General features: G+C 39.8%; 1 protein-coding gene across 4 annotated transcripts in view; it reads left to right on the forward strand.

The window, feature by feature from the left end:
* The window catches only part of kiaa0586 (KIAA0586 ortholog), a 103,269-nt gene that overhangs the window by 54,933 nt on the left and 35,897 nt on the right, over positions 1-12,439 (forward strand). For all 4 annotated transcript variants that reach the window (XM_057344382.1, XM_057344381.1, XM_057344383.1 and 1 more), the window contains exons 18-22: positions 3,820-4,016; positions 4,263-4,364; positions 7,543-7,629; positions 10,060-10,232; positions 11,966-12,075. In XM_057344382.1, coding sequence (XP_057200365.1) covers positions 3,820-4,016; positions 4,263-4,364; positions 7,543-7,629; positions 10,060-10,232; positions 11,966-12,075 — 669 coding nt within the window. The remainder of the gene's footprint in view (positions 1-3,819; positions 4,017-4,262; positions 4,365-7,542; positions 7,630-10,059; positions 10,233-11,965; positions 12,076-12,439) is intronic.

Consider the following 12,439-nt stretch of genomic DNA (forward strand, 5'->3'; position numbering starts at 1 on the left):
AGGCGATTCAACTTTGGGTTTTACAGAATGTGATGTTTTTTTTTTACATTTTTATGACGTATATTTTTTTGATAACGGTTGTTTTTGCATTTCTTTGTAACCTGCAAAAGGCTTTTTATTATTATCTGCATTAGTTTAAGTAATTGAAATGAAAATATGTCAATGAGTGCATTTACATGCACAGTCTTACTCCAATTATGCTTAATAAGATGATAACAAGTAGGTTATGTAAACGCATAAAACGGTTTTCTTTTAACGGGGAAAGCTCATAAACGGCGTAAGCAAAATCCGCTCGGCAGAGGTAGTTTTTTGCCCATTACTCCGATTTTGCGCTGCATGTAAACGCCTTTACTGGTTTTCTCTCAGTTTTGTTTATGTATATATTAATAGTAAAAGTCCCAAAGTAATAGTAAAATAACGCGTAAAAGTCCGCTCTCGAATCATACTGTTGATGTAGAAACGTCAAAATGAAGAACTATTGTTGCATATGCAGGTACTGCGGACTTGAGAAGAGATATAAAAATACAGCTTCTGACCGTTTTCCCGCTGCATTTTTAATTACTAAACAGACTATTGACGGCGACGTCACTGCACGCAAGAAACCCGGCAAGTCTCAAACTTCCATGTAAACGCGGTTTTATGCGTAGCCGGTTTATTACAATGCATGTAAACAAGTGGAAACAGGTTTCCTTTTAAGATGATTTTTGATAGATTTATTTTGTGCATGTAAACGCACTCATTGATAAAGAAATTGCTGAAACTCTTAATTTGCTTGCTTCCCTTCTCTTGCACGCAGGCACTGAGCAGCTTGAGCTCACAGTGTCTTGCTGTCTCAGGGGTGAATGCTTATAGTTTATTGATTGAAAGAGAAATTACTCTTGTGTTGTTGTCCCCCGTAGTGAAGACGTGACTTCATTTGTTGCGTTAAAATTGCGTGCGGTTGCAGAAGAGGCAGTGTGCGCACATACATTTCTGAGCTTTTTTTGTCTTAAAGTCTCCGTGAACTGAAAGTTGCGATCTTTTTTACTTCCGTATTCTGACACATTTCCGAGTGAAAAGGAATTTCAAAGGAGAAAATTAGTGGGCGTGGCTTGCGTTTTTCACTGCGAATTGATTGGGTGTGTAAAAACAGCTGCTGCATTGATTTTGAAATGAAACTGGCAGCAGACTGACAGTTGAAGGGGAGGAGTTAACGGATGCTCTGCCCACAGCATCTAATTTGCGTCATTTGAGATGGATAGTCATTTCAGGGCGGAAGTGCATTTTCTTATTTTAACTGAAGATTATGAGGGTGCATGAATTTTAAAAAGAAAATGACCCACAGTGATAAGCTATTTACTATAAACGCTGCAAAATTTCATGAAAAAATAAGAATCGTCATTTTTGATTTCACTGGGACTTTAACCATCATAACCTCTTTTCTTTTTCCACTGACCTGCACAGCAACGGCCTCGGGTCCGATAAAATCAGTGATTTACACGTTCCTGGATGTGTTCCCGTGCATTTTTAGGTATAAGGGAAGTAAATTCTGTCACCCGATTCTGGTCTTTGTTTCCTCGCATGCCTGGCGGCCTCTCTGGGTCGCTAAAATAGCATCACTCCCTACCCTCTCGCCGTCCATCACTGCGCTAATCTGTCCAATCTCGTTTCGTATTTCGCAAACTCTCTCTCTCGAGGTTGTGGAATACAAATGTCTTTCCTCCGTCTGCAGTCCTGCAGCGCAGCCCACATGTTTGCTATCAGAACTATTTGTGCATTCCAGATGAGTCAGTACTTCTTGCTCCTGAGCCACTGTTTGGATGCCCTTCAGCCAAATTATGGAAATCGTAAAGCTTATGTTTCCCCTGCTTTGCATGGAAGGCTGGGAAAAACAGATTGCTGCGCTCGCAGCAGATTTATGCTAATGCGAGCCTCCTCGTTCGCCGTTAATGTGCCGAGTCCAGACTCGCGTCTCTGTAATGGGGCGTGCGTGTCCGTAATCTGCCTTCCCGCAAACAGGGATGACACAAACCTCTAGCGCACTCTGGCTGAACCGCTTTGTCTTTTGGTACCGTTACAGAACAGACGCTTGCCTTCCGCTTTGCCAGATGTGTGCGAATGGGTTTTGGACAGACACGGCGGTTTGAAGTACCGTGAACGTCCTTTACAATCCCACTGAAGTGTGTTGAGCGGTGAAGTAATGAGTAGGTGTGTGTGGGCTTTATCCGCAGGAGTGTGTCTGTCTTTAATATCCCTCTTGCGTGAGTATTGGGGTCTCGCTGTGTCCTTGCCTGTAAACAGCGCGTGTTGATGTTATCTCTGCTGCATTGGGCCGATGGATGTGCAGACTTCAGGGGTTTGGCAGGGGCAGCTTTCGGCTGTCTAAATGTGTTGTTAATCCACTCTTGTATCCTGCGGAAGAGTCCTCTCGGTTTAATGTAGCCTCTTTAATTCTGCAGACAGATATCCCCAGTGCACGAGAAACTGCATCCTTTTTTAAGTCTAGTCATTTAGCTGATGTTGTTTTTATAGTGAAGTTCTGCAAAGTGCATAAACACAAACCTACACACAATTATTCATGACAATAGTCTGAAAGACCCAACAGCAATGTGAAAGACGATAGAGAATGCCAAGACACATGAAAAACTCTGATTTATTCCATCATATACTGTATTCATATTTGAACTGATCATAAAATACATGTAAACATTAGTATTGTGTTGTTTATACATGAATATGAACTTGTTTTCTTTGCAGTATTCCAGATATGCAAATACTGTATCTTTTTTTGGTATTTTGTCTGCAAATTATGCTAAATTTCTGCAAATAAATGGAATGAAATGTTGACACGAGATCATAATTCACAGAATGAAACAAAAATTATCATTTTACTTAATACTTAAACAGGTAGCTATAAATTGTAAATTCAGAAAAACTGAAAACATTTTTTTGCAGCTATATATATATATAATTTCCCATTCTTTATTTATTATTTTTCTTCCTATATCTGTTTATTTATTTATTGCATGTTGCTTTTCAACAATGCAAAATTGTAAAAGTGCTATATGAATAAACTTGACAAATGCTTCTAGATACAAAACAAAAACAGTCAGCGTTCATAACACAAGCCGTAATGACAGTTTATGGATAGCCCATTGCAAAATTCAGAAAGTGACCATCTGACCAACCCAGCTCAGGCAATTCCATCCCCAAGAGCAAAGACGGACTACTTGTCACATTAATGCTAAATTTACAATACTTAGTATTTAATGCTAAACTAACATCACATGACGGCAGTTTAAAGTTATAGCTGCACTCAGTTACATTATGCCATTACTATTTTCCCTGCTTATAACATTCCTCTGTTGTCTGATATCCATCACAAAATTAGACCTAAACAGTTAACTAATAAGCTCTCCATATCCTTCATAAACATTTACTCAGTAACTTTTAATCAAAGTCAGTGAGTGCAGCAGTGACGCGTCAGAGGAGACCTGGCCCTCCCGGCTGAGACTGGTTTCTCCCGAGGTTTGTATCTCCATTTATTTATCATTGGGGTTTAGGTTCCTCGCCACAGGGCAGTGTTGGCTTACTCACCGGGAGACTGATTTTATTAAATATTATTTATTAGAATGATCTTGCTTGTTCTATAAACACCATGCACTGTGCTGTGTTTAACCTTTTCTGAGTTTTTCTGTTTTTCTCCTGTAAAGCTGCTTTAGAACAATGCACATTGTGAAAAGCGCTATATAAATCGAATCGAATTGAATTGAATCTCTAACCTTTCAGATACTAGCCCTGATTTTTAATCTCTACACCGCTCTGTATCTGTCGTTTTAGGTAAGCCCAGAGTGGACAGCCAGGCCCCGGTGCCTTCACAGATCACCATCAGTGACAAACCCCCGATTATAACAACTTCCTTACCACCTACAACCATCGCTGAACCCAAACCAGCTCCGGTCATTCGGAAGCCCAACACCATCTTACTGGAGGTCCAGTCGGAACCAAAGAAACGCCGCCCGCAGCTCGAAATACAGGTGAGAGTTACAGCAGAACTTTGATATCACTGTATTGCTGCAATTTTATTGCATTTGAACCCAAAGAACTACACGGTTGTGTTTTAGCCATTCAAGCAGTACATTTCCCTTAGATGCATTCTGATCATCAAAGATTTTCTAATTTTTCATTTGTAAATACGCAGTATTTTCCTTTCGCTGGGGCCAAAATGACACTTATTAACTTGTGAATTTAAATGGCATTTGCATCACATGTTTTGTTTGCAGGTTCAGCCTGGTGTGAACATTGAGAGCGTCTTATGCAGCGGACCGGCTTCCTCTACACCGTTGATCTCAGCTGATCCCATCTTTCCTCCACCCGTCATTGATGTAAAACCTCACAAATCACAAACAACACAAATTAGACCGCAAAATTCACATTATTTGCCAATGAAATCGTTACACTATACGTTTCATAACCATGAGGTCATACAGAAACGCTTAGCAATGATCACTAGCGATTAATGTGGTTGGTTGTCATTCCTGTTTTCAATATTTGTTTTTTGTCTCTTTCTATCCATCAAAGAGAGCGATATGCTTTTCTTGTAGCAGAGCCATCACTAATATTTCTGCAGACCGATGAATATGATGAATATTTCTCCGAGATGGAGGGTACATTTAGAATGTGCTCTCTTTGAACATTTGTATGTGCCGTCCATGGCCAGAGGACCTCTGGTATTAATACACCAGCTGGTCTTTGCTCTGTTCAGAGAATGTATAGATGGATACCATTAGAGTTTGGCAGTACTCCAGTGTGCTGTACTTCTATAAGGGCCGGTTTTGTTCACGGTTTGCATTTCTCATTGCTTCGCCATTGATTTTTGCCAAGCCCTGCGCTCGCATGCGTGCGCTTGTGCTCTCAGAACGCGCTCGAGCGGATGAAGATGGATGGGGTGTGTGCGTTTCTCCGCATGCGTGGGGCTGAATTCATAATGATCCAGAGGGGACTTTGCCGGCAGCGATTTCTGCTCTCACTCCTCCAAAACCGACCTCGGCTGCTCACATCTGGTTGCTAGGCAACAGATGCAGCTTCAATGCTTTGTGTCAGAGGATTCTGAGCAAGCGTTTGGGAGGACAAAGACGCTCTGTGCTCTGCCTGCTGCTGTTAGCATCATATTAATCATTACAGCTGTCTGGAAAGAACCGCAGAGCAGCTTTTACATTTATATTGGAATCAATTGAGTTTAGTGATACGTTTGTGGAGGTTTCTGTTTTTTGTATTGTATCAAGGTTAGGGACATATTTTTTGAATTGAGCATCTACAGTTCCCAGCTTTAGTACTGTTAAATTAATTTAACTGCTTAATTTCAATATTTACTAAAGATTTATTTAGTTGCGATTAGCTAGTAGAAAGAGGTGTCGGATGTAAGATATAATGGTGTTGAGTCTACAACATTCTTTAAAGGGAATAGTTCACCCAAAAATAAGCCGTTTTGGGTCACCATTGACGCCCATAGTAGTGTTTCGTCAAAGTGCTTAGTTACAAACTTTCATTAAAATACCTTCATTTGTGTTCAGCACAACAAATAAATGCTTACAGGTTTGTGACAACTGGAGGGTGAGCAAAGGATGACAAACATTTTATTTTTGCCTGAACTACTCCTTTAAGAGCTAAAAAAAAAAAACATTTAGTTGCGTTTTTGTATAGTTCAGTATGAAACTTAACACTTGCTCTATGAAAGGAAAATGAGAAAATTCATGTGTTACTGCCCTTTCTTTCAGTTCTGAGTATTAGATTCAGAATTTTATCTGAAGCAAAGCTTTTTTAAAACACCACTGCGTTCAAATAAAACACAGGGATTTTACAATGGTTAAGGATGCAAAAAGGTAGTTCACATCTTGTGTGAAGTATGAAGCATAAACGCATGTGTATTTATGTATGTCTCAAATCGTCTTTCCCGGTGCCGCACAGCGGAGGTGTTCAGTTCTGCCAGCCCCGGGCACTATTACAGCATGGCTAAATTCATCACTTTCTCTGCCTGGTTAATGCCCATGACTCATCAGCCTGGCAGACCACAGCCGCTAACCACACACACAAATACACACAGCACATCTACAGATTCACAGATGCAGTCTCACAAAGCCACAAATCCACCGACAGGCTTTAAATTTCAAATTGAATTCACCTCTCTCCTGAGGCCTGTCAGACACGGCGAATTAAATGGGACTGCTTCCCATGTATGTACTTATGTAACATAACTATTTTTTTGATTTTGTTTGGCTCTGTATTGCGTTAAGAGGTGTTTTATGCGATTATGTATTTTGTGTAGTTGGCATAATTTGAAATCTAGAAGCAAAAACAGATATGAATAAATGTTTGCGTGCAGGTGTGATTGTGCAACTGTGTGTGAGCTGAATTGTAATAGTGTGCGTTCGCAGCGCATTTGCTGCAGTCCTGCGTGTTACCGCAGCTCAGATGCAGTTATTTTTCACGCATACAGTGCATACCGACTCTCTTAGACAATGGAACACAAACCACGTAGGACAGGGATAATGTACAGTCATCCGTTCAGTGTCACAAAATCGATTAGTAGCCTTGCTAATTTGGTTTATTTCATCACTATTTAGCAAACAGTGTACACCATGGAGCTACTGTATTGATTAATTGGTCACAATAAACATGACAAAAAAAGCTATGAAAACACAGTCTAATACAACACGTACAACACTGTCTCCATACTCAGCACACTCATGCCTCTCATTCATATGAGCAGACTGATTCTCTCGGTTACCATAGAGACAAGACCAAGCTGTGTGAGACAAAGACGTGAAAAACTGATGCGTGATTTTTACCTTTTCTTACACACGCACACCACTTACACAGTAACAGTTCATGACCTGTGTGTAATTCATGGATACTTCGTAGAGATGTCCCCTAAGGACAATGTCTCGTCCCTTCTGTAATGAGATTAGAGGCCTGATGTTGGTGAAGTGACGGGCATTTTGTTGTGTGTGTGCGCGTGTGTGTGTGTGTGCGCGTGCGTGTGTGTACTCAGCATCATGCCTTTAGTCCTGAAGGTGTGTCAAGACGTGCATCAAGGATAAAGGTGCTTCTTGATAACTGTAGGAAAAGTTTTTTCGATTTTGTGGATGTCAAACCTGGAATTAAAGGGATAGTTCCCCCCATTATTTATCCTCATGTCAGTCCAAACCTGTATGACTTTCTTTCTTCTACAGAACACAGAAGAAGATATTTTGGTGACCGAACAACATTGGCTTCCGTTAACTTCCATTGTATGGACCCAAAACAACTGAGACGTTTCTCAAAATATCTTCTTTTGTCTTTCACAGAAAAAAAGGTTGTAAATGACATGAAGGTGAATAAAGGATGACGTCATTTTTATTAACGAACTATACCTTCCATTCAAGCTTAAAATGCAATTAAATGAAAATTTCTTATTAACGTATACATCAACACGTTTCTAATCTTCCAAGCCGTTAATGAATTTCGTCATTTGCAGATGTCGCATAGCTTCTTGACCTTTGTCTCTATATCATCGCCTCACAGGCCGTGGAGGAGCCGCACGCTCACGAAGACGAGGAGGAAAATGTCTTTCCTGGAACCAATTTCTTGGAGGTAGCCGACATCAGCCAGGTACATTCAATTAAAAGCACATTTCAGCGAGTCACCACCCATACACACGCCACAGCTCTCAGCATAAAGGTCATTTCACAGCCTGGTGTCCACCCTGAGAATGTCGGCCCGCCTGACGATTCCTTCATCATTTGGATTCTCAAAATACAAATATTCCAAATCCCTCCATCTTGGAAAAATTGCCCGTCGACGGCACGGTGCTCCAATAATGAGGTTTTCAGAGCCAAAGGATGAAGGAGAATCGCTCTCTTTAATTAACAAAGACCAGCAAACGAATGAGAGTTTAAAATATCATTCTGCTCAGAACATTTTACACGCCCCGGAAAAAAAATCGAATGAGAATGTGCGCTAAATTGGCCTTTCGGTGGATTGATATTGAAGGGGTGTGGTGCATATCGCGTGTCTTTTTTGCTCCCTTTGTGGCAACGCTGGTAAACAATTCTGCTCATGTCACAGCTCACTCAAGCATTTACGTGGAGCCATAAGCCCCTTATATTTACCACTAACAAGCTGCACAGGACACCCGCAGTATTGGGCATTAGGCCGATTGTACCGCACGGTCGTACAAGGGCAAGGCGACAGTTAGCACAGAAATAGGATGGCAGTCATTAGGCTGGAAGAGGGAATCGGTGTTGTTCTCACAGGCTTTTGCTGGGAAAAAAGAGCGTTTCAAATGAGGATAATGAATCGGTGGGGGGGGGGGGCTTGCTCACCGATAACATGAGCTCTTCCACAGTGCCCCCTTTTGGTTTCAGCAGCACACCACAACCACAGAGGGCTCATCTTATCTCAGGTAACAGAGAATGTGAGCTGACAGGTATTGTTTTTTAAACAGGTTTATTAGAATAAAGAGTTTTGCTCAAGAGATGTCTGTCTGTTTGCAGGATTTTTGAAGTATGTATTATTTTGTTAAAATCCCTCACTCTCTGTCTAAAATGTTTTTTTGTGTGTGTTTTTGTAAAGCTGGTCTATTAGCTGTCCGACAGACACGTTTGCGATCTGTAGGCTTTCTCATCTTAGTTATTAGTTCTTTCTGATGGGTTTACCATTTTTTACCATAGTTGTTTTATGTTTATAATGTGATCACTATTTTTATTATTATTTTTATTGTGTAAAGTGTCTTGAGAAGCTGCTATAAAGGCGCTATTTAAAACACATTTATTGTTATTGTTATTATTGTTAATAATATATTATTATTATTACAATCTTATTAAAGCAGCAATGCATGTTTTTTTTGCGTATTACTGAGCAAGTTCATAAGCATTTGTATTGAAGACTCTCCTTATTTTACCCGATTCACAACAGTAAACTTCTTATAAAGATTTATTATTTTTTAAGTTTATCTTCTGGGTCTGATTTCACAGGTATGTCATTTGACTTCAACCCAAGTAAAGTATATAAAGTAACCTGGAATTTTATGTTTCACACAGAGGGGGCGATAGAGAGGTTAACTTAATTAGCTTAAATCATATGCAATTTCCAAGAAAGCATACGTTTTCCATATTTATTGTGCATTTTTACTTTTTGTTAATTCAATATCAATTATTCTGTAAATGAAAGACAGAAGTTTTCTATTATGAAGATTTCAATTCTTCAATTTCAAGAGTTTTAACCCGAACCACACAAACATCACTGACGTTTTCTTTTTTTAAATCTTGCGTGTTTTGGTGTCTTTTTCAGTGATGTGATTTTAATTAAAAAGTTCTCAAGTCTTATTGCATGGCAGTTAAGATCAGTTATTGAGTGCAATAAAAATGCAAGTGTTTTGCACAGAAATGGCCTGTAATTAAGTTTTTGTGAATTCTCGGTGAGGACTGGCGTGTTTTTCGCCCACTCTGAGTTTTCCCAACGACCAAATAAAGGCCACAGCAACTTTACAGCAGGTCCTGGTGATCACGCTCTTACTCTCTTTTGGACTGCAGACTCGGATCTTTGGCAGCTCCTAAATGTGACTCCTCTAAGTCTCTAGAGCTTTAGCTTTGGCCGGGTCTGTTTTGATGAAGCCATAAACCTCATCCGGGCCCAGCGCCCGGCTGGCAAAATGTACTTCTTTCTCTGGCTCCTGGCCACTGGAAATGAGCTAATGACATCTTTCACAGACCTTCCTGAGCCCGGGCCAAAGGAATCTGAGCAATATCCAAACCAGTGACCGAAATGTTGAAATCCGGCCCGCAGAACTCGGGATAAAATTATATAAGACAAACATCCTTCTTCTTCACAGCTTCTCATTCTGTTGCGACCGGTGCAGACTAACATATGTTTGCCGTTACTTCACACTTTTTGTGATTTTATATGCTGTCATTTTGTGATGAAAGTTCAATGTCTGATCTTGTGAGCTGTCAAGGATATTTTGGCAGTACCAGTGAATCCCTTTCTGTTTGTTGGCAGATGTATACGATAAAACTGCTGCGATTCTTGTGTTGATTTCAGGAAACACATGTCGGAGACTCTCCTGTAGAGCTGAAGGGATTGCCGTCTCCTCCTGCCGCTCTGTATCATGGCCCAGCGTTTCCTCCACAGCCTCACCGGTCCACCCCGCTCACAGAGCCCGTTCTCAACACCATCCTGCAGAGAGAGACCCTAGAGAATAGACTCGTGGATTGGTGAGACTCTTTACAAATATCATTCAGTGAATATTTTAACATTTAGATTATCCAATTATGAAAATGAATTGGCCTGTAGGTTTGGAAAAAGTAATACATTGCAAACTATACCTGCATGTCTAATCATTGAATTGTAACTAAATGTTGGTTAAAGGGGTCATATGACAGGGCTAAAACGAATATTATCGTTTGTTTTAGATGTAATGCAATGTGTAAACACGATTTAAGGTTCAAAAACGCTGTATTTTCCACATACGCGCAGATTTTTAACAAAGCTCATCGCTCTGAAAAGCGAGGTGTGCTATGATTGGCCAGTTATCCAGTGCGTAGTGATTGGTCGAATACTGCAAGCGTGTGACAGAAATGTGACGCCTCTTATTTGGAACATCAGGTTCCTCTTCAATTGTACTGACAGGTACGCCCTCCTTACGTGCGTATACATTGGATTTGTGGGGGTGTGGTTACACGAGGCGTTTCAGGCAGGTCTGGGTGAGCACACGCTTTTAGATAGAATGCAGCTTTAGATCCGACACTTTAATTTTTACAATTTTACGTGTCTAATACATGCATGGGCAACTTATAACACACCAAAGACACAGAAAAACACGCGCCATATGACCCCTTTAATTTCTTGTTCAGTCAGCTTACAGAAAACTTTCAGAGGTCATGTAACCTCTAATGTTATACAGTATATTAGTGAGATATGAGTAAATTACACTGCAAGAAAATTAATTTCCTACTTCTGCCATGCACAAATATCTAAAAATTAAATCGAAGACTCTTAAATCAAGAGTTTTGCTTGAGAAGCAAAATGAATTAGGATATTGAGATCTTGTTTTCGTAAAAATAAAATAATTACGTCAGTCTGTTCTTAAATTGAGAAAATATCCGCCAATGGGCTAAATTCAAGTTTATTTTGTTTAAAAAGAATAAAGTAAAAAAAAACATGATTAAGGGCGTTATTCAAGATTTTTTACCCATTGACAGATATTTTAACTGATTTTTGCATGAATAGCTTTTTTCAGAACAGAAGATGTAGGCCCGGTTTCACAGACAGGATTTAGCTTAAGCCAGGACTAACCCTTAGTTAAATTATGATATTTGAGTAGCTTTTATAAAAAAATGTTTAATTGGAAAACAATGGCAATGACATATTTTAAGATATTTCAGGGCACGTTGTTTTCAGTTAAGACAAACTTTCGTTTTAGTCTGGGACTAGCCTTAAGCCTTGTCTGTAAAACCGGGCAATAATAATTTAAATATGTTTAGATATGTATACCTAAAACAAAACAAAAATGCTAGGTAAGATCTATTTGTTGAGTTGAAGAAGTGAGCTTTGATAGTACTGGTAAATATGATTTGTCCCTGCCCATGCAACATTTGTTATCAGCAGAAAAGTTGTTTCAGAGGAAGATATTACATATTGATGAACATTTTGTCGTGCACATGATGTACACAGTAACAAATTCATGAGGAATAAAGACATTTATGAAAAATGAAGATTACATTTATGCATTTGGCAGACACTTTTATCCAAAGCGACTTACATTGCATTGTACTATACATTTTTGTTTATGACTATGTGCAATCCCCTGGGATCAAACCCATGACCTTGACGTAGCTAGCGCCATGCTCTAACCACTGAGCCGCAGGAAAGATTCAAGTAAAAGTAGCTGTAATCATTCATATCAAGTCATTATTGTGTAATTACAGGTTGTACATTTGTCTCACAGGGTGGAGCAACAGCTCATGGCCAGAATGATCACTGAAATGTTCCCTCAGCCTGTCCAGGCTGATCCAGCCAGCCAATCAGAGCTTGAGAATAGTGTGACGTCAGATATAGGTGAGCTATTCAAACCGAATTAATGTATCTCACAGGTAAAAATAATATGTACAAACAGTACAGTGCTAATGTCGATGTAAAATAAATGATTGAAAGCGTGAGTGTGCATCAAACGTTCTGCATTTACAAATAACTAGATTCACGTTTTGCCACTACTGCACTTCATGCAACATCCCAAAATAATGCAAGTCACTTCACACACACGGCTCGACTAAATTCATGAAGTCACGTGAGAGTTTGCCGTCACATTTAAAATCTCTCACGTTAAGCACTGACGTTTGTCAGTCTGTTCTTCAGCCGTCATACATCATCACCAATATACCGCCGCCTCTGAACAATGTTAAAAACCAACAACACGATTAAT

Source organism: Triplophysa rosa, linkage group LG10, assembly GCF_024868665.1.
Source record: "Triplophysa rosa linkage group LG10, Trosa_1v2, whole genome shotgun sequence".
In the NCBI taxonomy this organism is placed as follows: Eukaryota; Metazoa; Chordata; class Actinopteri; order Cypriniformes; family Nemacheilidae; genus Triplophysa; species Triplophysa rosa.